Below are 25,103 nucleotides of genomic sequence, written 5' to 3' on the forward strand. Positions count from 1 at the left end.
ATATGCATTTCTAGCAATGTTAGGTATAAAAAACGGTACGAGACATAAATGTTGTCGTTGATTGTGAAATTCGGTTTCCAAGTCCAACGAAAATATTCAACTAACAGGTTAAAATAGTTTTAGCAGTCGTGAGGTGTACGATCCAAGAAAATTCGTTAGACAATGTTTGAATGGTTGAAAGATTTTTAGTTTAATATGTTTCATTGACGTTGATTGTGAATTGTTACTGAATTTCCACTTTAAAGATCTCTTGAATGCGATCCTGTCTTAACTTGATTTTGATAGATTCAACTATTCAAGATCACCTTTTTGCCTGGTCATTAAAGCAAAAAAAAATAGTTTTTTGGTACATGTTCAAACTATTGGAGCGAACTGTTCGAGCGATGCACTGTAAAATCAATGTAGGATGGAACAGCAAAAAATGAATGCGAAAGCTTGGGCACCGATTTGCTGCAGAGTTTTGTTCGAAGTTGCATATCTGTTCTGTGATATAGGAAAACTGTTTTATAAAAGTGTCAAAAATGGTGAAGTGTTGATATATCCGAATTTTTGTTTTTCTCGTTACAGTGAAACAGTAAGATCAAGCAATCTACTCATTGCAAGTTCATCAAAGTTATTGTTATTCGTTAGATGGTGACATTGGTTCAGGCCTTCTTGTTCGGCTTCTTGGGCTACAAAACAACTTGAATGTTGGCTGAACTCCTCCTTGTGCAATAATGACACCGGACAGAAGTTTGCTCAACTCCCCGTCGTTACGTATGACCAATTGTAGATGACGCGAAATAATTCGGACCATCTTCAACAAAGCTTCAACAACCAAATATTGCATCTATGCTGCCAGACATACGGGAGCACCAGCACCAACGCGTCCGGCACAGTTTCTCTCCCGCAGCAGACGGTGAATGCAGCCTACCGGGAATCGGAGACCAGCGCGAGACGAACGGAACTTTGCCTCCTTTACCGAATTTAGACATTTAGCAAAGTTTTAGTTTATGTTGCAATGTAAAAATAGTTTCATTCATTTTTCGTGATATAACAAATAAAATGCTTTCTAGATGCTCAAAAAATTTGCAGTTTTTAACGTGATGAACAATGCAGATGCGCTATCGATGATTAGTTTAATATCTGAACCATTATGTCAATACTCAGAATGGCCTTTCGTACTGTGCTTCGCTTTGTCTTTCCACAGCAGAAATAAAACGATGCAAAACCAGGGGAATTTCGTAAAAATATCTCACCAACTTATTTATTATTTTTATTGCTAAAGACAGGCTAAGTGTTAGTGATTAATAGGTAACGAGTCATTCGTATGATAGCTTGTCTTGTCATTTCGATGGGTAAATGTGAAAATAAGACAGTGAAATTAGGTGTTTTTTGTCGAACAAGAGAACACGCCCATTTGACGGAATTAATGTGATATTCAACATATAAAAATTTAGATGAAAGACATAACAAGGTTGTTTATTTAAAAGAAAATTTGATTTTCTTAACATATTAAAATTAAAACCAGCGCAATTTTGACTGATCATGCTTCTACAACTTTAAAAACTTGAAATTTTCGTTTAGAAATATTAACCGTTCCGCCAAGCTTGGCGACAGCCTAGCACGTTTGTCAGTGATCGTGTTCCCAGCAGTTGAGTTGACTCTTTCAGAAGGAACGGATGATGCAGGGACAATCAAATATCTCAAGACAATGTCACGCAAAGGATCGCAAGCTTTATAATTTGTCCAATACGCAAGAACGTCATCTTGTTCTCCCAGTAAGGGTTCTTTCATATAGTTATTTAGGTGCACAATTGCCTGGGCAGTGGTGTGTATAGTGGAATCGGTATATGTTCGGGTTCTCACCTCATCTAAAAATGTATATTCGCCTATAAATGAAAAAAAAAAAACAATTAGAAATTGAAAACTACCAGCACGTGAGCTTTACAATTTTACCTTTCTTAGTGGGGCGAGATATTGAAATATCAGATCGCTCTGCACGCATTCGAGTATTAGCCGCAACAATTTCTGCTTTTAGCTCTTCTTTTAATCGTTCTGCCATTGTCCTATAGTTCCCCTCTGAAACGAACGCATGTTTCTTAAACCTTGGGTCTAGTATCGTGCTGATTCTGAAACAAAAGAGAAAATATCAGGTTATTCTCAGGCAAAATAAGATAATATTCTTATTAATAGAAATTTAAACTTTTTTATTTTTTAGGTGGTTTCTAAATAATGATTGTCTATTGGTGAAAACTTACTAACAGAAGCCAAACAGAAGCAAACAACTACTAGCTAGTCAGAGTTTCTTAATAATGTGGTAATTATGCTTCTAACTCACCCAGTGATTGTGCGTATTTCATACTCCATCATTCGCTCTTTAGTTAGAGTTTGTATGTCTTCCAAAAATCGAAGCGCGTCTCGACTTTCAATTTTGACACATTCGTCTCCCGTAACTTTAATCGTGTCTCCTGCTTCAAACAGGTCATTTTCTTCGGTTCGCTGCAAATTCTCTAGATCCACCAAAATTTGCTTTGTAGTTGGAATAACCAAATTGATAGTGGGGTACGAGTCTCCACTCAATTTTGTCGTTGCCGTAACGAAAGGCTTCAAAATACGTAATATTTGGGGTATCAAATGCTCTTCCGCCGGATTGAGTTTTAGCTCCCATTTGTCACATTGGTAAAGTACTTGATATAATGGATCTCCAATTTTTTGTGCGCTTTCAAGCAAATAGAATAATGAGTTCCAGCGTGTTTTACACGGCTGCATCAATTTCATTGGCTGTTGTCCTCTCTTCGCCATTTCCTGTTCGAGAAGCCTATTGGCAGACGAACTATGGTGGAAAAAAGTGGCAATTTTTTTAAGTTTTGCAATCACAGCATACACTGACACAGACTCATTATGCGTTATGGCGTCATATTCGTCATCGAAAAAAGAACTTCGAGCAAATTTTCTTCCTTCTTTGCATCTAAAAACGATTCCGTTTTCGCAATGGCAATCACAACGATGCGCCGTATCTTATGCGCAGCACATGGCATATTCCTCATCTGGAATTATACACAGCCAAAAATCATAGAAATATAGTTGACATAAATTATTTATTTATTTATTCATCCAAGAATAACAATAATGGGCATGAGCATGAGCATTGAGTATTCAACCAAGAATAACAAAAATGATGGAAATAATAGAAATATCAATAATAAAGGAAAATTTGAATGTTATCAACAAACACAGCTAGGGATGAAAAAACACGACACCAGTGATCACGAATTGTCATCATTTTTCTTCTCAACCAGACTTGACCGTTATGCGCCCGACAAAAAAGCATCCTTACGTGCCCAACGGGGTTCCTGGTCCCAACAAATCAAAATTCTTGTATCTTTTGCAGTAAGGAGGATGGCTTCGATAGCTGCGCGATGTGTGGCATGAGGTGTTCAATAAGTTCTATAAACAGCGGATGTGCAGACGTAGGTTTGAAGTGACTGTACTGAAGTCGTACCATCGAACACTTTATGCTGATGCTGCCGGTCATCGCTAAGCGCATAGCTTAAGTTGAAAGGGAAAATAAACTAAATTTCGTCTAGAACCAACAGCACACGAGCGTTTTAATGAACATCACCCGCATGTGATCTAATAGGAATAACCACTACCGAAATTTTGTCGGAACAATTATCGAGATTTATGTTTGATTGATTCCGTTTCTACCATTGATAATGGACTAAAGAAAAACTCATTACAAATGTGTTCCCGAATATCACTCATGAGCATGTGTCCCATGATTGAGTGCACTTGAAATGTTGGGCGGCGAAAACAAAGATGCCGACGATATGAATATTACACTAAAGTCGCTTGTTACGCGGGGGATACGTGCCGCGTAAAAAAACCGCGTAAATTCCGGAATCCGCGTAAAAAAAACCGCGTAAAGTCCGGAATCCGCGTAAAAAAACCGCGTAAATTCAGGAATCCACGTAAAAAACCGCGTAAATTCCGGAATCCGCGTAAAAAAAACCCGCGTAAAAAAAACGCGTAAAAAGCGACCTTAGTGTATCTTAAAAAGCGGATCTCATGGAAATTAACATATTGTGCGAAAAAATCAGTAAATTGTACGAATAATCACGAAAAAGTAATCAACTATCCAACGAAACATGCTTCGAAATCTGAAGCAGGCCGGATTTAACGTAGAGCATCTGAAAACAACGATACTCTAAGACAAATTCTAGGACGAAGATGTTCTCATTCCGATGAAACCAATCATTTTAAACAATTTGTCTTTAGAGTTTAAACGCATCGTCGATTCGTCATGCATTTGCAGACTATAAATGAACCGCAAGGTAAATCTTTGGAAGTACATGGAAAAATGTATGAAATAATTAAATTTAAAAAAATGATGAAATTTGCCGGGTCAGCTAGTAATGGTGATATAGGAGATTTTTTTTCGAAACGTGCAGTGTGCACTCGGTATTATTGTGCTGTTTAAATTTCATTACCTACTAAAAAAGTCGTGAATCTTACGAAACTGTGGATTTGGTGAAAAGATGAAAAACAGTATTTATTGTCAGAACATTGTCCAACAAAAAACACTGATTTCTAACATTTCATCCAACAACCAGTCTGTTATATTCACGGAAACTTTTTTTAGTACGCGATGAATTCGAAACAGCACTGCATTCACGTGAACAACAATTAAATAAAGTTATTTGATATAGTTTGTAGATAAAATATTAGAATTCAGAGATTGAAGCCGTTACCTTTAGCAATTCACATGTCTGTATCATATTCGATCCACAGTCCGTTACCGCGCACATAACGCTGACACCAGGAAACTTACTGAGAACGCTGTTAACCAAAGCTTTCAAATTTTTGCTGGTTGCCCGTGATTGTATTGGTTGAACAGCTAGAGTCACAACTGCTAGCCCACTGTCCAGCAAAAAATGAGCCGTAATAACCAAGTAGCTCTGCGTTGTACGGCTCGTCCAGCCATCGAAGGTTATTGCAATGAATCTGAATATAATGTACATTAAAAAATTGCATTTGATTCGATCACCGACATAACAGAAAACACTCAAGTCTTTTTGATACGGGAAATACTAACGCTGTAAAAACTACATTGAATCGCGATAGTGATCAAACTCCGATTTTATTTGAAAAATTATGCGTTATAAAAAAACTACAGCGTTTCGATCGTTATCAGAAACCGCGTTTTGTAGAAAATCGTCGTAAAAAAACGTGTAAAACTTGAGTGTGAACTGTACTGTTAAATTCGTGGAAATTATTCACAAGAAATATACTCACTTGATAGGCCTCAAAATATCGTAAATGTGTCCTACAGTATTGTTGTAAGCTTTATCGAGTAATACATCCCGAAGATGCCTTCTGCTGGGCATCGGATAACGGGGATCGAGGGTTCGAACAAAGTCGGCAAACCCTGTGTCGTCAACAATAGACAATGGTTGAATATCTTTAATTATAAACCTAGTCAGTGCCCTGTCCAACTCCAACTTTTTGTTAGACGACGAAATATACGCAGCTCCACTGCGTTTTATGTACTTCCGCAATGAAAGTTGGCGGTTTTGAGCATGAGCATGAGCATGATTGACCGCCCGCGGTTGCTACTCCGTTATTGCCAGATCAGCTGTAATTACACAGAGAACCAACGGATGATGCTTGGGACCAACATACATCCTCAATGTGTAAAAACTGGCGACCTTAATCTTTGTATTAGGCAATACCAGCGCCGGCCGCATCCGAATGCAGGTCAAAAAAGGAATTTGTATAGGAAAATGTTGACGTGATACTCGCTTATTGGAAGCCGAGAACACCTCTGCACTTCCACGAGAAATCACTGGGATGTTGGAGAAAGGGCAAGGTACACAGCAGGATTCGTATTGGTAAACGATGCGCTGTTTTCGAGTGTCGGGTTCTTTAGAACAAGTATCGCGCGAACAGGTTCATTATATCCGCCACGATATCCATAATGCGATTCGAACTTATTCAGTTTGACAATGTAACACCGCAACAATAAATCGTACGAGAGAATACTGGAAATCAATTGCGCGTTGTTGATCTATCTGTAGATAATTCGACCTCAAGAAGGTGTCGACGTGGAGTCTCTAGGGGTTCGATCGTCCGGTTGATTTGTACATAACAGATCGATCAACGACGTTTCTCGTATACACTTTGTCTGCTCTAAAAAATCGATACGTTCCCGCGAAAAACACGCCTGAAAAACAGAATATAACAATGTTGCACGCTTATTACGAAAACGAACCATGAGTATATTTCTTGCAAAACGTCGCGATCCTCTGCGTACAACGCCCACGATGTAGTCTTTGCTACTCGTAGCCATCAGCTATTTGTCAATCCCGAGTACTCTCAAAGAAACGAATGCACGTCCGCCTACGCGATTCTTTGGAGGGTATACATCGCGTTTTCGTTAATCGCGATATTTATCGACCGGACGAAATCATCGGTTAAACAGTCACAGTGAAACTTAAACAAGTATCTGGGCATAGCCTTCGAAATCACTATATTCTGAAAACGTTCATATAAGTGAAATTCTCCCGAGCCAGAAACGCGGTTTACATCGAAGCACTATGCACGACTGCTCTATTCCCTCCTACCGACGCAGACAATCGGGGACACGACATTTCACGCCGATTCTCTCTTGGTTGTCGATGCGAATGTTGCCTAATAAATAGAAAAATTGGCAAAGTTTCATGCATACAAAGCCTTAATAATTTGAAAATATAAATTTCCATATTGACCAATACATGGTCTTAAGTTTGTTAACAAAATGCCGACCTAGTCATTATTGGAACATAGTATACAAAACATAAACAGCCCAAAAGCTAGAAAAATCAAAAATGTGAATATTAATATATGAAGATTTCGTGTGAATATTAATACATGAAGATTTCATGTATTAACACTGCACCATACTCCCAACTTCCACTAACCACACCATTGCTCTCGAGATGAGAACATGTTTTGCTGATAAAACCCTACTTGACGCCTGACCGTCTGACCGTGCAAAACCGTGGTAGATGATGAATTCGAGGCATACTATGCGTAATGTTGGCTCATTACTAAAATGAGTTACTCATTACCTTATAATGGGTGTGATCCTGTTGGAAAGATAGAAAAATGGCAAAGCTTGGTGCATCTAGCTTAGCTTAGACTGCACACATCGATGGTCGCCACTCCGCGATGAGTCCGAGCCACTCAAGATGCACAATGAATCAACTGAAAGAACGACTGGGAGTGGTAATTCCTTCTCACTGTGCATCATTAAATGACCCGACCTTCCATATCCACAACGGTGCCGGCCACGTCTTTAAAGTCAGGCGCGAATATTGTCGATTTCGTGCAACACCGGCACAATTCAAAATTTTCCCATTTCGAACTTTCTATGTAAAACGATGCCACTTACGGTCAAGTTTTATTTCACAAAGAATCCAGCTGATGTGTTCAAATTCGAATTCAAATGGAAAACATGCTTTATAGATGCTAAAAAGAAGTTCTAACTTGCTAATAGTCCTCGTGGATGCGGTAAAGACAATTCTCGCTAATTTTTCAATCCCGCCTTTCTTGGAACCACGAACCTCGAGCTGTGCCAGTGCCGCACGAAACCCACAATAAGGAAGGAGGTAGCGCCTTCCGCAGCGCGAACACGGCAGCAGAGCTAGTGTTACTATCGTAGAGTACTGGTATAATCCGAACGATGATTTTATTGTTCGAAGTGTTATGTCTGTTAGTCTGTAGTACAATATACCGTAATTAAAATAGTTTAACTTAAATAACAGTATGAAGTTAAATAAATTAGTAAGAATATTCAAAATGACAGACAATATTAAATTAAATACACGAATTCAAAGATGTTCGAACTGGCATAGTCGATAATAAAACTAGACACTACAATTCTATCTCGCGACACTGATAGTAAACTGGGAATTATTTGATTGGTTTGTTATTTTTGAACAAACGTTAATTGTTTTTGAGCGTGATTTGTATCGTATAAAGCCCGAAGATGAGTTAACCTATTTGAACTTATTTACTTTGTATACAATTCTTACTTATCAGCGTAAAAATTATCTTTCAAATAAAGAAAATGGCAGAGTTCCATGAATTCAAAGCCTCGATAATTTAAAATTATCTAAGCTCGATAATTAAAAATTATCTATCAAATAAAGAAAATGGCAGAGTTCCATGAATTCAAAGCCTCGATAGTTAAAAATTATAAGCATATCTGATGCAAAATGTCAGCTAGTCTTAATCAGGATAATCGATCATCGTCAATAAAAATGTCTTAAGAAAACATTTGCTCAAAAGCTATAAAAGAAAAAAAATAAGGGTCTATAATTTTTGTACGAAAACTTAAACTAATGCATAAATAGCATTTCTTTTTTAATATCGAGTCGAAGAGCGCTGTATAACTTTTAGAATCTCTTGCATTGAACATTTATTAGCTTCAGCAAGTTACCCTCACTTTTACAGCAACATCAATAACAGTTAAAACTATATTACCAATGTCAAGGTCAAGTTGGTGATCATTTTGACACGGCAACGACTTGACAAAGAAAGTGAAAATTAGGGATGGGAAACATTTATTAACACATCGATATTCAACTTAGTGGTACCATAGCTACTTTGATATGACTTTACGCAATGAAAGTTGGCGGTTTTGTTTATTTACTATTGAATCAATTCTGAAAATAAAATGTTTATTTTTTATAAGTACATTTTATTTAATGTCTTCAGTTTGATAGTAGATGAAAAAAATATATATAACTACTCTAAGGGCGGGGGGATACGTAGCGCGTTAGAAAGAAAAGCGCGTAAAAATAAAGCACGTAGAAAAAGATCTTAGTATACTTAGAAAGATTTTAATCTGGTCGACAAAACGAAAAATAGTGCATTTCAAAAGCTCAAAGCGGAAAAAATGAAAGATTATAGCTATTCAACCATTCCTGCGAATTTTGGTGCGTTAACTTACGTGAGAGTGTCGTATAAAAATTGCTTGCCGGGTTCGTCGCTTTAACGTTGTTTACGATGAAACTGTTCCCGTGGCTCTGTGGTTAGTGATGTCGATCGGCTAGCTCTCCCACACGGAAGTAATATCGGGTTCAATTCCCGATCAGGTCGAGGATCTTCTCGAGCTGGAAATTTTCTCTTATCGCTGGGGCACGGGGTATCGTTGTACTTATCCTACATATGCAAAATGTGCTAAAAACAATTTCGGTAACGAATTCTCTCAATTAATACAGTTGATCGAGACCGCTATTAGCTCTACATGCTGGCGTGTTATATTGTTTTTTGCGAGAAAACTCATTTGAATCTCTGAAAAAAACGGTAATAGCTAGGGACACCAAAATTCACAGGAAAGGCTATAATCTTTCGGTTTGAGCTTTAAGAGTGCACCTGTGTTGACCAATGTTATGCATGAATTTGATTTGATTGGCAAAAAAACTCTTACTTGTTGTTGTGGCTTCCAACTTGCAGTTCGTCGCTCTTACTTGAATCCGACAACGACAGTGAAGCTCCGGATTCCGCAGCACGCAGTTCTTTGGGGTGGTGCAGCTGCATATGACTACTAGGGTGTCCCAGAATTGCACCAAGTCAGAAATTCTGGGGGCTCACCCTCCAAATGATAGAAAATGGTGTTACGCACATTTTTTAGTTCGGCAGCACCTCTGAAAAATGATGTTTTCAACTGGCCCCGACGATTTTTAAAAAAAAATCGGGTTTTTTGTGTCATATCCAAAAAACATGTCTTGTCATTTAACTTTCCATGAAACCTACTCCTTTTATATTTTTTACAGGTTCCTTAGGGTCCAAAATATTAGGAAAAAAATGGTTTCGGTTGGTTCATAGTCAATTAGTTTTGCTGTAAATTTTTTGCCCTTCGGAAAAGTGATTTTTCAAGCACACTACGACATTCGATCGTCAAAAGTGGGTATTGAACCCAAAGCTATAACCAGCTCAATATTGTTAAAATATGGGAAATTTTACGAGGAAACAGTTTGCCGAAGACAGTATGAGTCTAAAGAAACGTCATTTTAAGTTATTCGTGATTTACTGTGGAATGTATCGTTTATATTTTAATTACTAACGAATAAAAACAAAACTGAGTTATCTGACGACAAATTGGTCGAGTTCAAATGATCTAGTAAGATGTAAAATAATGTTTATTGGACTGTTGCTTAGTAACATCCTTAGTTTCAAGTGGTTCGAAGCTTCTGGAATTTCATTCAAGGCTATATAAGAGAAAAACCACTGAACATTTCATCAGTTTTCGGTCGTTTGTCGTTGAACGCAGAACGAAAAAAAAACATTATGTCGCCAAAATTGAATCTCAAGTCGGATATCATAACTGGGATAGCGAGGAAGAGCCTACCCAGAAATCATTTGCGGTCAGAAATGGAAATCATCAACTACTTTCGGTACCAGCATGAGAATCAAAATCATTCAGTTGGTCAAAGTGTTCAAAACGTGGCAACCGAAGCTGTGGCGGTTTGGAATCAAGCTGGTCTCCCGCACCAGCTCAAAAGGAACGTTGTTCGCCGGATTTCCAAGCTTGTCGGAGGTTGGCAGCGGAAGGCATTTTTGAAGAAAAAATCAGCAGCATTGCCGGAAGTGAAGATAAGAAAGAAGCATTTTGATCAGTTTTTCAATATTAGCGTGAATCACATCGCGGAGAATCTTCTTAACGATTTTGCCCGGCACGAGTTCTGGAGCCAACAGGTGGCTAGAAAAATTCCTATTGAGTTTCCCAACAGCTTCGCAAGCAGTGTGCCCTTGGTCCGCAAGCAATGTGACGAAAATAAAGTTGAGAAAAAACAAGAAGATTGGAGGAAAACGTAGGAGAAGCTATCGTAGATGATACGAATAGGGCACTTCGTCGAAGTTGGAGGCAACAACCGCTAACGAATGCTAGAAAAATTCTTATTGAGTTTCCCAACAGCTTCGCAAGTAGTGTGCCCTTGGTCCGCAAGCAGTGTGACGAAAATAAAGTTGAGAAAAAAACAAAAAGTTTGGAGGAAAACGTAGAAGAAGCTATCGTAGATGATACGAGTAGGACACTTCGTCGAAGTAGGAGGCAACAACCGCTGACGAATGCTGTTGTCGAAAATTTGGACCGAGCTCGGGTGTCGAATCGAGAAGCAGTTGGAGTATTAGCAGCCACAGCGGTTGCTTATGGTCTTGACCCAAAAAAGTTTAATTTAAGTAAATCAACTATTCACAGAAAGCGCAAAGCGGTTTGTAGCCTAATCTATAATTTAAAATATTATACTTTACATTATTATTCAATGCTCTAGGCGCGTCAAGAAATTGTTGGTAATATCCAAGAGAACTTCCAAAGAAACAAAGCTCTAGTCGTTCACTTTGACTCCAAGCAGATGATCTTTAACAGAAGGAAGACCGAAAAGCTAGCGGTTGTGGTTACTGGAACTGATTCTCTTGAGCAAATTATCAGTACATCGTTTATCAGCTCTGGGACAGGGAAAACGGTAGCAGAGACAGTTTTCCAAAGCTTGGAAAGATGGAATTTACTTGACAAAATCGGTGGTAAATGCTTCGACACAACTAGTGTGAACTCTGGAAAGAAGAATGGAGCTGCTGTTAACCTGGAAAGATTGCTCGGAAGGAAGTTGCTGGATTTTCCGTGTAGACATCACGTATATGAATTGGTTTTAATGGCGGCATACAAAACGTGTTTCAAGCAAACAACGACTTCTCCAGACGACTCTTTGTTTAAATCTTTCCGAAGTGAATGGGACAGATTGGACAAGGATAGTTACGCTGGTTTCGCTGAAGGTAGGAATAAATTGAGTGTTTTAGATAAAAAAGTACAACAATTCTTCGTTTCTTAAAGGTACAATTAGTGAGGAAGAAAAGGCAAACATCGTTGCTTTTTGCAAGAAAATGTTGCTGCAACCATTCGCACGCGAGGACTACGCAGAGCTCCTCGAGTTTTCATTAATGTGCGTCGTAGATAGCGATCCAGTTGTATTTCGTCGTCCTGGTGCACTACACCATGCGAGATGGATGGCCAAAGCCATCTACGGTCTAAAAATGTTTCTGTTCCGAGAGCAGTTTATTGTGGATTGCAATCAACTTCTGAGATTCGTACTTTTTGTGGTTAAGGTTTACATAAAAGGGTGGTACGAAGCTCCAATTGCCACGAATGCGTCGTTGAACGATTTGAAGTTCGTGCATTGCTTGAAAAACTACCCTGACAAAGAACTGAGCAAATCAACGTCGCAAAAATTTGAAAAACATTTATGGTATCTGTCGGAGCTCAATATTAGCCTGGCGTTTTTCGATGATAACGTTGATGATAATTCGAAGAGAAAGATGGTACAAAGGCTAAAAAAGAAAAGCAGTAAAAACGATATTTCGAGAGTGAAAAAATTTTCACCAGCGAAAAAGTTAGAAGATTACGTTACGCAAAAGTCACTACAATTTTTCGATATACTGCGGCTTGATAGCAGTTTCTTGAACGAGAACGATCCTAAGGCCTGGATCTTAAGAAAAGATTATCTTGATGCCAAATCGAAATGTGAAAGCTTGAAAGTCATCAACGATCCTGCAGAACGAGCCCTTGGAGTAGCAGGAGAATATAATGAATTTGGTCCTAGAACAGACCAAGAAAAACATCAGCTGCTAATGGTTGTAGCAGAAAACCGCAAACATCAAATCAATTCTTCAAAAGCTTCAGTTGTTAGATACTTATCATCCTAATTTTATTTGATTTTTGTGTTGCCTAGTTCCTAAGTTTTGATCCTAATTATTATTGTTATTTGTTTGCTTTACAATTCTTAAAAGTTAGGTTTAGTTCGATTTATAACTATGTGATACGGCACAAAAACATCTAAGTGTAAGAAAACATAAAAACTAATCTTTTAATTTCACAGTAAATCACGAATAACTTGAAATCACGTTTTTTTAGAGCCATGTTGTCTTCGGTAAAGTTTTTCCTCGTAAAATTTCCCATATTTTGACAATATTGAGTTGGTGATAGCTTTGGGTTCAATACCCACTTTTGACGATCTAATGTCGTAGTGTGCTTGAAAAATCACTTTTCCGAAGGGCAAAAAAATTACAGCAAAACTAATTGACTATGAACCAACCGAAACCATTTTTTTCCTAATATTTTGGACCCTAAGGAACCTGTAAAAAATATAAAAGGAGTAGGTTTCATGGAAAGTTAAATAATAAGACATGTTTTTTGGATATGACACAAAAAACCCGATTTAAAAAAAAAATCATCGGGGCCAGTTGAAAACATCATTTTTCAGAGGTGCTGCCGAACTAAAAAATGTGCGTAACACCATTTTCTATCATTTAGAGGGTGAGCCCCAGAATTCCAAAATTGGTGCAATTCTGGGACGCCCTAATGACTACGCCTATTTGTAGTGTTGCCGGTGTATGTGAGTTCGGCATTGCAACCTTTTATTTTGCATTTGAACGTTACCCGATGATTTTTTTGAATTTTATCGAAAAAGTTCCATACAACGGACCGTTTACCACGATTTCGTTTTGCAGTTCTAATAAAACAGAAATGATACACAAAGGTTTATAAATTTCAAGTCAAGTTATAATTATTGTATGTGTGACCGTTCTAATTGCAAATAAAAAATTACGATTTGCGACCTTTTTTACCTTAGGCCTTGGCCATGGTGGATGCGAGTGGCGCTGCGAGCCAATTTGCCCTGCCGTGCTCGCAACCGCCATAGTCAGGGCCTTACTCACAATGCGTATAAGGCTGTTTACATACTGGCGCGTTCTGCGATGCGAAGGCGATTCACCTTGCCGTAGGTTAATGTACAGCCCTATTTGGAGCTGTACATTAAACAACAGCAAGGCGAATCGCCTTCGCAACGCAGAACGCGCCATAATGTGAACTGCCTAATGCCGCATCTAGCCCGCTGTACAGCGCATCTGATGTGCAATCAGAGTGGTGGAAAAGTTTTCGAAGTTAAATTTGATTTTCCCACCCAACACTTTAAAGACCTTTTATGCCTCTCCAATAATTTTGCCGAGGGGCAACGCATAACCACCTAACCTCCTAAATCCTTGAAAAACCAGCGTTAATTTTTGAATACGCGTAAAAATAGTAAAAAAAAACTATTTTTGCTTCTTGCCTTTAACAAACTGTTTGGCATAGGTATTATTTTTGATACAAGACAAGAGAACCAAATAAGACTCATCCGCAGAACTAACATGAGCCGTTTACCATACACAGTAATACAGTCAGGTTTTTCTACGCGAAGGATACATATCTCGTAAAAAACGGCAGTAATTAAAAAAAACGCGCAAAAAACCTGACGGTACATACAAACATACTTTATTTCAGCCTGTTCAATTCTGTACAAATAAATATTTAGCTGATTATAAAAATTGTGCGCAGTAGAGTCAATGGTGTGATTATTGGAAATCGGTCGTGGAACTTGTCACTTGAAGGAGCGTAATTTTGACTAACATTTGTCAACATCCCTCATGATCTCAACTTGAGATCGCGGTACCTGACTTTCACATACCATTTCCGATTAAGGATATTATTCCCAGCCGCACAGTCCCCGATAAAGGAACTAACTTTTCTCAGTAACCTTAACTGATGTTCCAGTTTAGAAAATACACACACTCAATGGTTTGCAGCTGTCACGACTGTTCACTGAAATTTTAAGCGAACGATTTTCAGAAAATACACAGAAAATGGCAAAAAGACGGGACCCGTCGTTGTTCGAAAAAACAATACTTTCCATATGAAAACTATACACCTGGTCAGCCCTAAGCATATGATTACCGAATCAATAACTATACAGTACTGCAAAAATATACTTATCGACGATAGAGAAAGAGCGAGAGAAAACTGAGGGACAATGCAGAAACAATTTTCTGATTTTTGTGAAAATATCCAAGTTTGTCAAAAGATATTACAAAACTTATAAAAACTTACGTTATTGTTTCATTTTCATTATGGGCTTCCGTTTCGGAGAATCCTGATTTCAATGTAGTTTGTGTGAAATTTAATGTTGCCTGTTTTGTATGACGATGTCCATGATACTGTTTTTTTGCTGGTGTTGAAATTTCTACAAATATATAAAAATAAAATGTAAATCGGCTAATAAATTAAAAATAAAAACAAAATGTAAATTGGCTAATAAATTAACACGCAACTGGTTTGCCAACGTGCAATCAAACCGAAAGAAGCGCCATTTTGAAGAAGAAAAAAGTGAGATTAACACCGGCGTCAAGCTACGCACAAAAAACCGTTTCAAGCACAAAACCGTTTTGAGCCCGAAAAGCCGAGACACGAACCAGCATTATTATAAAGCGCCATCTGGCAGATATGCACTAAGAACCGATTCAAGCACAAAAAATTGGTTGAAGCGAAAAGCCGATACACGAACCAAAATAGATTTTTCGAAAGCGCCACCTGTTGGAAACTTGGGAAATTAAACTGTCTAGAAATAATTTTGTAGAAAAACAGTATTTGTAATAAAAAAATACGAACCGTATTTTTGTGCATCAAAAGTGACAAAAGGTATGAACTACAGCAGCGGTTCTCAACCTGGGGTACGCGTACCTCTGGAGGTACTCGAAAGCCTTCAGGGGGTACACGAAAGAAAAATCAGTGATGGCGGACAAAGCAATTTTTCTCTAAAATACTTCATTTGTTTTTCAACCTTGCTCTTAAAACATGACTGTAGCAATCAAACAAACCATAGTTCAATTTGAAACCTAAACAAGACTACCAAAACATGATCTACCACTAGCCAACAAACAATTTTGTTGGATAACGGCTTGTTAAACTATAGTTCAATCGAAATCTACTGAATAATAGCTTATTAAGCTGTAAATCAACAAAATTGCTTGTTGGGTACTCTCTCCCACTTTGCGAAAACATTTCAAGCCAGGGGGTACAATCGATATGAAATATATCGCCAAGGGGTATGCGCACAAAAAAAGGTTGAGAACCGCTGAACTACAGGAACTAAATTTGGACGCAAAATAATTCTAATAGAAAGTAATTCCAAAAATATTATATAAATCATGTAAAAACACATCAACGTCACCAAATTAGATATGATCTGCATTCCCTGGCCTACAACTATTTTAAATAATAGTTTTGTAAGAAGGGACAGAGCCGAGCTATGGAAATTATTTAAATCATGTCTTATGTTAACCGCAAAACTAAAAGTAATTGGGTTGTTTAGCTATATCAGTTTTTAATATCATCTGAAAGCTCTGCATTTTCTGAGTAAAACGGTGATTTAAAAAAAATTTCTATCGTTGTCCTCCGCTTTTTAAATCAAGATTTAAAACTGCACATCAACTCCACCATATTAGATACATTCTATAGACCCTACCCCATCACCATGCCAAATGGTTTCCTCCAAAACAGGGTCAGAGCCGAGTTCAGAAATCTTCAATATGAACGATTTAACACCACCATACATGAAAAAGTTATCTAAAAAAATTCATATGAAACATGGAAAAACACATCGACGCCACTATATTAGATACATTCTATAGACCCTACCGCGTTACCATGCCAAATGGTTTCCTCCAAAACAGGGTCAGAGCCGAGTTCTGAAACTTTCAATATGAACGATTTAACACCACCATACATGAGAAAGTTATCTAAAAATTTGTATATGAAACATGGAAAAACACATCAACGCCACTAGGTTAGACACTTTCTATAGACCCTACAGCGTTACCATGCCAAATTGTTTCCTCCAAAACAGGGTCAGAGCCGAGTTCTGAAACTTTCAATATGAACGATTTAACACCACCATACATGAGAAAGTTATCTAAAAAATTTTTATATGAAACATGGAAAAACACATCAACGCCACTATGTTAGACACGTTCTATAGACCCTACAGCGTTATTGTGCCAAATGGTTTCCTCCAAAACAGGGTCAGAGCCGAGTTCTGAAACTTTCAATATGAACGATTTAACACCACCATACATGAGAAAGTTATCTAAAAATTTTTATATGAAACATGGAAAAACACATCAACGCCACTATGTTAGACACGTTCTATAGACCCTACAGCGTTACCATGCCAAATGGTTTCCTCCAAAACAGGGTCAGAGCCGAGTTCTGAAACTTTCAATATGAACGATTTAACACCACCATACATGAGAAAGTTATCTAAAAATTTTTATATGAAACATGGAAAAACACATCAACGCCACTATATTAGACACGTTCTATAGACCCTACAGCGTTACCATGCCAAATGGTTTCCTCCAAAACAGGGTCAGAGCCGAGTTCTGAAACTTTCAATATGAACGATTTAACACCACCATACATGAGAAAGTTATCTAAAAATTTTTATATGAAACATGGAAAAACACATCAACGCCACTATATTAGACACGTTCTATAGACCCTACAGCGTTAACATGCCAAATGGTTTCCTCCAAAACAGGGTCAGAGCCGAGTTCTGAAACTTTCAATATGAACGATTCAACACCACCATACATGAGAAAGTTATCTAAAAATTTTTATATGAAACATGGAAAAACACATCAACGCCACTATGTTAGACACGTTCTATAGACCCTATCCCGTCACCATGCCGAATGGTTTCCTCCAAAACAGGGTCTGAGCCGAGTTCTGTTACTTACAATATGAACCGATTCATTAGAGTAAACTGGAACACCGGTCAATTTTTTTGTGCTTGAAAATTTTTATATGAAACATGGAAAAACACATCAACGCCACTATGTTAGACACGTTCTATAGACCCTACCCCGTCACCATGCCGAATGGTTTTTTCCAGAACAGGGTCAAAGCCGAGCTCTGGAACTTTCAATATGAACGATTTACCACCACCATACATGAGAAAGTTATCTAAAAAATTTTATATGAAACATGGAAAAACACATCAACGCCACTATGTTAGACACGTTCTATAGACCCTACCGCGTTACCATGCCAAATTGTTTCCTCCAAAACAGGGTCAGAGCTGAGTTCTGAAACTTTCAATATGAACGATTTAACACCACCATACATGAGAAAGTTATCTAAAAATTTTTATATGAAACATGGAAAAACACATCAACGCCACTATGTTAGACACGTTCTATAGACCCTACAGCCACAGAACGGAAGATCATCTGTGATACGAAAACTGCTAAGTGCTCAGTGAATTTTGCAGCGCTCCCTAGGGGTGGAAAGAACGCTTTTTACACGGAAAATAAACAGAATTTATACTACTTTTATCAAAATCAATCAAACACACTGGTATAAATCTGTAGGCGAAAACATTACAGGTTAACCCTGCTAAGCATCTGTAAGAAGGAAAACACATTATTTCTAGGGGCTTGACAACTTTATTTCATGAAAAATATTTCGGTAATATTACACGATATTGGTCGATATATATATTAATATCTATCAATTTTTTTTATCACATTAACTTCCCAACCATAGCGTATAGGACACGGTGAAACGGTTTGATCAACAAGTAGGCACGAGTTGTGAATTGCTTCTAAAATAAATGAATATCAGTAGCAAGGTATGTGGCTTTACCGGATTTATAATTTGAATGCATCGAAATAGTATATTATAAGATGCGATGAATTTTGGTCATCGGTTGTTTTAATAAACATCTTTAGTCTTTGGCATTTTTTTTTGCAATATAGCCGATTGTACTTTTGACATACCGTTTTACTATGTTTCTATACACCAACATCACAACGACGATAATATGAATTCAAAGAGTTTTGATGTAATTAGAGGAGTGTCTGAAAATGCAACGATAAACACTTAGTAACAATGAATACAATCGAATTTTGCTCGTTGCACTAAATTCGTAGCCCAACTAGTAAAGGACTTTCACTCGTTGGGTTGAGCTATCTAGGCTGCAAGATGACACCGGTTGTTTCTTTTTGTTAGGATTACTAATCACCTATTGGGTTACGCAGTGTCTTGCCCCTAGCATCCTTCAAAACAGCTGACTCAGATACCGGCATAGATAATTGTAGAACTGTTCCTTTGTTGTTTTTCAGTAATCTACTCCTGTGAAAATAATCAGATTATTAACACGAGTTACATAAAGTGAGAGTCGCATCTTTTGTTTCAAGTCTCTAATTACCATCTCGTTTAGAGTCCTCGTAATGAATATTCGTATATTACGTAACGTGAAATTTGGCAATTTTCAAAACCCCCATCAACTAAGTAACGCAAATTTGCATGGTGGCAGTGTAACACTTCGCTGGATACCTTTCCTCCACCTCTCCCCTGAGCGCGTTATGTATTATAGGAATGTTTCCATATATGAACGAACGCTAGGGGTAAGGCACTATTGATATACAATGGTGATTCGCTCACCGGTTGCTCCTTAGTCGGGGGTTTGTTAGTTGGGCTCTAATCCATCTAAAAAGCGCTCTTATGTCAAAATTGAACGTCATTCAAATGATACAAGAAACCCGAAAAGTGAATAAATAATAAAATAAATTTTGACTTCTCGTACTTGAGTTTATTTGTCATTGATTGTTGATGGTTACCTTTGATTACTCGAAAAAAATGACATTGATTACTTCAGAGTAATCTCAGGTTACGACGCATTTCGAAACCCCTTGAAACGAACCTCTTGAGATCCTTTTTTAGTGTTCTGTAAGGTTGTCACTTTCGGTTGTCAGCAGGGATACCAGATTTGTCAGCAAAACGCTGATTTGTTTTGATTCGCAGGTATGTGCTTTTTTTTCAATCTCCATCCCGCATAATCAATAACCATAAACGGATGATAATCCATATGGTTTTACGATACCCCATACAGTCGAAACTATATCCCGAACTAGTTGTTAGGCACGTTTTATGGTTATTGATTATGCGGGATGGTTAACTACATTTTTTTCCCTATGACTTTCTCAAAATGTGTGCAGATTTTTACAGACTTCTGCCTGCTCGAGCGCATTTATTCGAATCACGATTAGATTTTTATCAGATTTCAAAAAAAAAGACTGCACAATGAAACCGGTACCTTTTACAATCGCATTATTCGTTGCCCTAGAAACTAACGTGGATTTACTTAACCGTATTCTACTTATTTTTATTTAAATGGCATGTCGCATGTCGCATCAATGAGTAGAAAATCTATATTCTCCAGAATGGACTAGAGTCAATCGGCAAAACATTTTATATAATCTAATAAGAGGATGAAACTAGTCATCGGCAAACATTTTATATAATCTAATAAGAGGATGAAACTAGTTTATAAATTTCATTTCCGAATAAAGATGTGATTCATTTATTATAAATATTCGGAGAATTTGCGTTAAAAAATCCATCTGTGCCATGATTTTTAAAAACTCAAAGTACTGTCTTGAGTTGAAAAAAAACTAACGAGCTGCATTTTATATTCTAACAATTTTCAAAAATAACCGTCTATAACACATGGTACAATTGTAAATGGAAGAATTGCAACATTAACGGTCTAAAACGCACGATTTTTCAATAACATTAATTGTGGTTCGTGTTTCAAATCAACATTTGTCGATTACAATACCTTCGTTACACTATTCTAATATGACAAACTCCACAAATGTGAATAATTGCGATTTTTTCCAAAACGTTTTTGCATCGAACCTAATAGATTGTATTAAACGGGTTAAACTGTTGAAATAACCGTCAATTCAAAACATCGAATAAATTATGCCACATTATACCACTGGCAAAGCGGCATAAACGTATACGACAAATATATATTGCCCGAGAGCACAGAAAATTCAATTGTCATTTTTCAGTCCTTTTTGTGTGCACTTTCTGTTCGATCATATACCTGAAGTTGACCTTCCGTTCTGTGCTACAGCGTTACCATGCCAAATGGTTTCCTCCAAAACAGGGTCAGAGCCGAGTTCTGAAACTTTCAATATGAACGATTTAACACCACCATACATGAGAAAGTTATCTAAAAACTTTTATATGAAACATGGAAAAACACATCAACGCCACTATGTTAGACACGTTCTATAGACCCTACCCCGTCACCATGCCAAATGGTTTCCTCCAAAACAGGGTCAGAGTCGAGTTCTGGAACTTTCAATATAAACTATTCAATACCGCCATTCATGAAAAACTTAGTCAGCTAAGCCTAAAGCTTACTCAAAGAACAAAGAACAGGAATCTTTCGGATAGCGTTTTTGCAGAAAATTAACTAAGACAAAAATAGTTTTTGTTTATTTTGTTTTTTATTTTATATCGTTTTAACGCTTTTTATTTTATATCGTTTTTTATTTTATATCGTTTTTTATTTTATATCGTTTTTTATTTTATATCGTTTTTATTGCTCCTCTTGTGGATTTTCCTTCTGCTCTTCTGCTTCCTGTTGTTGCTGCAGTTGCTGTTGTTGCTGCCGCAGCTGTTGTTGTTGCATTCGCTGTTGTTGTTGCTGCAGCCGCTGTTGTTGCTGCAGTTGTTTTTGGAGCCTGATTTGTTGTTGCTGCAGATTGGTCAACGCATCGAACCAGGGTTGTGGTTGTTGTGGCCAATTCATTTGTGGCCAATTCATTTGTGGCCAATTTATTGGTGGCCAATTTGAAGCACCATGCTGGTGTGGTGCTGGCATACGCTGCCGCCGTGGCGCTGTTGACGGTTTTTCATCCTTGAGGTGTCCTCCACATATGCCACAGTACTTGAAAAAGTAAGGATTATAAAAGTGTTTTAGGAGTGTGTATATTATGGAAATGTAAAAAGAAATACATGTTTTTCAGATTGTTATCTTTGTTATACTATTGTCTTTGTAATATTGAACAATGATCATAAAATCGGTGGAAAAGATGCAAAATAGATCCAAAGCCTCGAGGGCTGAGTCGTACTCTCTCTCACACACTCTCTTCTATTCTCTCTTTCTCTCACTCTCTCCTTCTCTCTCTTTCGTTCACTCTCTATCTCTCTTTCTCTCTCTCCTTATTTTTCTCTTATTTTTCCTCTCTCTCTCATTTTCTCTTTCTTTCTCTTCGACGCGAGTCACCTTTTATTTTAGTAGGGTGCCATAATGTAAAAATTAATTGAAAAATAAGCAAAAACTTATTTTCAAAGAGCACATTGAGAGTATACAAGCCAAGTGCATCAAATATACGAGATGTTTATATCCTCTCATTAACAGGAATTCTAAACTTTGTTTAAAGAACAAACTTTTGATTTACAAACAAATTTTTAGACCAGCAATGCTTTATGCTGTACCGATCTGGTCAAGTTGCTGTTCAACAAGGAAGAAAACGCTCCAAAGGATTCAGAATAAAATTCTGAAAATGATTTTGAAGCGTCCTCCTTGGTTTGGTACACTCGAATTACATAGACTTACTGGTGTTGAACCATTAGAAGCTATGTCAAATAAAATTATTAACAATTTTCGACAAAAATCGTTGCAATCCTCAATTGCTACGATAAGCTCTCTTTATAGCCAATAAGTTAGCAATTAAGTTAGTTGTAAGTTTACTTCCCCTTTTCTGACAAGTAGGTTTAAATCCCTACGAATGATAAGTCCTAATTGCGAAAGCAAACAAATCCTAACAATTAAAATTACAAATTTCTAACAGTGTTGAGAAGTCACCATTTGTGATTGGACACACATACTCATTATTTACTAATATTTATCAAAAAAAAAAAAAAATTGAAAAATAAGCTATTTTGAAATGCATATAATGTGTTTACCCCTCAGTGCGTCTTGAACTGTCCTACAGATCGGACGTGTTTTTGGTTGCTTCGATTGCATATATTTTCAAAATTTGTGTTTTGTCAGAGTGTCTTTTAAAGACTACCTAAAAGTTATCTCACATCAGTCTACCTACTTTTGAATTTGAAAAAGAATCACACATCACTACGAGAGAGAGAGAGATTTCTCTTTCGGACAATTCGAGTGTGTGCAGCGAAAACGTATTTGATATGTTGCCTGAGCAAGAAATGCAAGTTATTACTAATGAAACTTCACGAAATGTAGAAGGAAAAATCTTCGTGTCATATGCAGTCGATTGCAGAAAAGTTTAAATATATTCTCTTCCTACTTGCAGAGGTGGAAAATCTCTTCCAATGCTTCTAAAACTCAATTGATAATTTTTCCTCGTGTCATCGGAGCCTCCAGTATCTGCAAGCACCTCCCCATAGATCACATATGTATAGAAGACATCATAATGACAGGACAGTACGCCGAGATAAAGAGAAAACGACAGAAACGTCAGTGTATCTACTAGACGATTTGTAAACATTGAGCTACCTTTATAACGTGACGAGCTAAAAGATTTTATATTTCGGAAGATTTACATTGAAAATTGTGCTTAAATTCAGGTGAAGGGAAATTCACATTCGTTAACAGTTTAATAATACATTTCTAAAAAATAAACCTTAATACTTGTGAAAATAAGTGTATTAGTACGGCAGATTGATTAACGGTGAGAATCGAGGTTAAATTTATGCACATGGATTTTCTTACCAATTAATTTAATATATAGATAGCGAGCAAAGTGGAAGAAACTACCGACAGGAGAAACGACCTACAGAGACAGAAAATAGATTCGAAGCACTAAAACGTTAGATAATTGTATTTCTAGTTAAAACTTAACCCTAAAATTAAAACTTAATCCTACACATGCAGGAATTAAAAACGGTTCATACTTCGTGCGAATAAAGTGACCGTTTTAAGAATTCGGAAAAGCAGATCGTCTATCTATTTCTTGTTGCACCGCGCCAAGCAAGCAACAACTCGTGAAACCAGGGCTTTTTTCCTCAAGCCACACAATAATCATGTTGTCAAGATGAATGGGGTTATTTTAAGTTGGTCTGACAAGGTTAAGCACTTGGGACTGTGCAGTTATGACATTTGTAACTTGCACTCAAATAAATGTAAAAAAATAACACTTTATTATTATTATTATTTATTTCGCCTGCCTTTCGACGACACTCTCGCTGTCACCTAACTTGTTTGTTGCTAAATTAGGCATTTATGCTGTCGGAAAATCAATGAAATAAAAAACGGTTTGAGCTTTTTTTTCTTCCCATTCCAATATTCAAGATTTTTGAAGGGCGGGAGGGGGGTGGGTGACATAATATGAAAATAAAATTTGTAACGACTTTATTAACTTTCGACAAAAATCGTTGCAATCCTCAATTGCTACGATAAGCTCTATTTATAGTTAATAAGTTATGAATTGAGTTAGCTGTAACTTTATTTCCTTTATTTGGCAAGTAGGTTTGAATCTACGAATAATAAGTCCTAATTGTGAAAACAAACAAACCTAATAATTAAAATTACAAATTTCTAACATTGTTGAAAAGTGTCAGGTATACATTTTAGGTTTCGGTTTCATCCGCGGAAACTAGAGGTGGGCAATCCGTTCACGAACTGATCTGAAGAGTCAGTTCTTCAAAAGAAAGTATTTGATCACGAGTGGATTGCCTGCGAGCTGATCAAGAGAGCCAATTCTTCGGAAGAACCAGTTCTGAGAGCGATCAATAGATTTCGTCCTTCCAAAGAACTGACTCTTTTGAACTAGTTCACTTTAGTGAGCGGAATCGCTATGATCCGCTCAATGTAGTGAACTATTTTTCCCACCTCTAGGCCGGAAATATAAAACATGATATAAAAAAGGTTTGAAAATTTAAAACTATGAAAACTCACATTTACTTTCTCCGGTGGAGGCCTGGCCTTTGCCTTACATCGTGGACAAAACTGAAAGAGAAAAAAAAAATAAATATAGGTTAGGCGGTACTCCAGATATGTATGTATGTAATCACAGTACAATCCATTAAACAATAACAAAACAATATCGCACACTAGCCTTGGGACTAATAGCGGTCTCGATCAACTAGATTATAGTTGAGAGAATTCGTTATCGATACTGTTTTTGGCACATTTTGCATGTGTAGGATAATTACAACGATACACCGTGCCCCAGTGCTGAGTCGAGAAAATTTCTAGCTCGAAAAGTTCCTTGACTCGATCGGGAATCGAACCCGCTATCATAACCGTGTGGGGAGCTAGCCGACCGACATCGCTAACCACAGAGCCACGGGGACCACAAATACACAAATCCACTAAACAATGTGGAGTAGATTTAGGATCAGTTTTTTTTCTATGGTCAATTATATCGTTTGCTCG

General features: G+C 37.3%; 2 protein-coding genes and 1 long non-coding RNA gene across 8 annotated transcripts; 1 reads left to right on the forward strand and 2 right to left on the reverse strand.

The window, feature by feature from the left end:
• Window positions 1-1,440: 1,440 nt before the first annotated feature.
• LOC129718279 (E3 SUMO-protein ligase ZBED1-like) lies at window positions 1,441-15,218 on the reverse strand. 5 transcript variants are annotated; one of them, XM_055668896.1, is made up of 8 exons: window positions 14,945-15,218; window positions 13,460-13,532; window positions 9,458-9,574; window positions 5,278-5,443; window positions 4,734-4,986; window positions 2,321-3,029; window positions 1,939-2,111; window positions 1,441-1,871 (listed from the first exon to the last, which is right to left on the reverse strand). In XM_055668896.1, the coding sequence occupies exons 6-8, from the start codon at window positions 2,782-2,784 to the stop codon at window positions 1,534-1,536; spliced, it is 975 nt and encodes a 324-aa protein (XP_055524871.1). In that variant the 5' UTR covers window positions 2,785-3,029; window positions 4,734-4,986; window positions 5,278-5,443; window positions 9,458-9,574; window positions 13,460-13,532; window positions 14,945-15,218; the 3' UTR covers window positions 1,441-1,533. The 5 variants fall into 5 exon arrangements, with proteins under 5 accessions (XP_055524871.1, XP_055524873.1, XP_055524870.1 ...); XM_055668898.1 differs by lacking the exons at window positions 9,458-9,574; window positions 13,460-13,532 and having other exon boundaries at window positions 5,278-5,410; XM_055668895.1 differs by lacking the exons at window positions 9,458-9,574; window positions 13,460-13,532.
• Window positions 1,528-3,580, forward strand: LOC129718285 (uncharacterized). 2 transcript variants are annotated; one of them, XR_008726844.1, is made up of 3 exons: window positions 1,528-2,135; window positions 2,201-2,299; window positions 3,374-3,580. It is a non-coding gene; the product is annotated as an uncharacterized LOC129718285 (long non-coding RNA). The 2 variants fall into 2 exon arrangements; XR_008726845.1 differs by having other exon boundaries at window positions 1,528-1,760.
• Window positions 15,219-21,221: 6,003 nt separating the features above from the next.
• On the reverse strand, window positions 21,222-24,675 carry LOC129733297 (antigen LPMC-61-like). Its single transcript, XM_055695068.1, has 2 exons — window positions 24,624-24,675; window positions 21,222-21,641 (listed from the first exon to the last, which is right to left on the reverse strand). The coding sequence occupies exon 2, from the start codon at window positions 21,573-21,575 to the stop codon at window positions 21,291-21,293; it is 285 nt and encodes a 94-aa protein (XP_055551043.1). The 5' UTR covers window positions 21,576-21,641; window positions 24,624-24,675; the 3' UTR covers window positions 21,222-21,290.
• Between the last annotated feature and the right edge of the window lie 428 nt (window positions 24,676-25,103).

The sequence above is a fragment of the Wyeomyia smithii genome, chromosome 1 (genome assembly GCF_029784165.1).
Source record: "Wyeomyia smithii strain HCP4-BCI-WySm-NY-G18 chromosome 1, ASM2978416v1, whole genome shotgun sequence".
Classification (NCBI taxonomy): Eukaryota; Metazoa; Arthropoda; class Insecta; order Diptera; family Culicidae; genus Wyeomyia; species Wyeomyia smithii.

Excerpts from the sequence above, each read along its gene's own strand:
- LOC129718279 (XM_055668898.1), bottom strand. The coding sequence starts at position 2,784 with ATGGCGAAGAGAGGACAACAGCCAATGAAATTGATGCAGCCGTGTAAA. Across the intron at positions 2,112-2,320 it reads GAAATACGCACAATCACTGG|AATCAGCACGATACTAGACC; the intron begins GTGAGTTAGAAG and ends CTTTTGTTTCAG. Across the intron at positions 1,872-1,938 it reads ATCTCGCCCCACTAAGAAAG|GCGAATATACATTTTTAGAT; the intron begins GTAAAATTGTAA and ends TTTCATTTATAG.
- LOC129733297 (XM_055695068.1), bottom strand. The coding sequence starts at position 21,575 with ATGCCAGCACCACACCAGCATGGTGCTTCAAATTGGCCACCAATAAAT.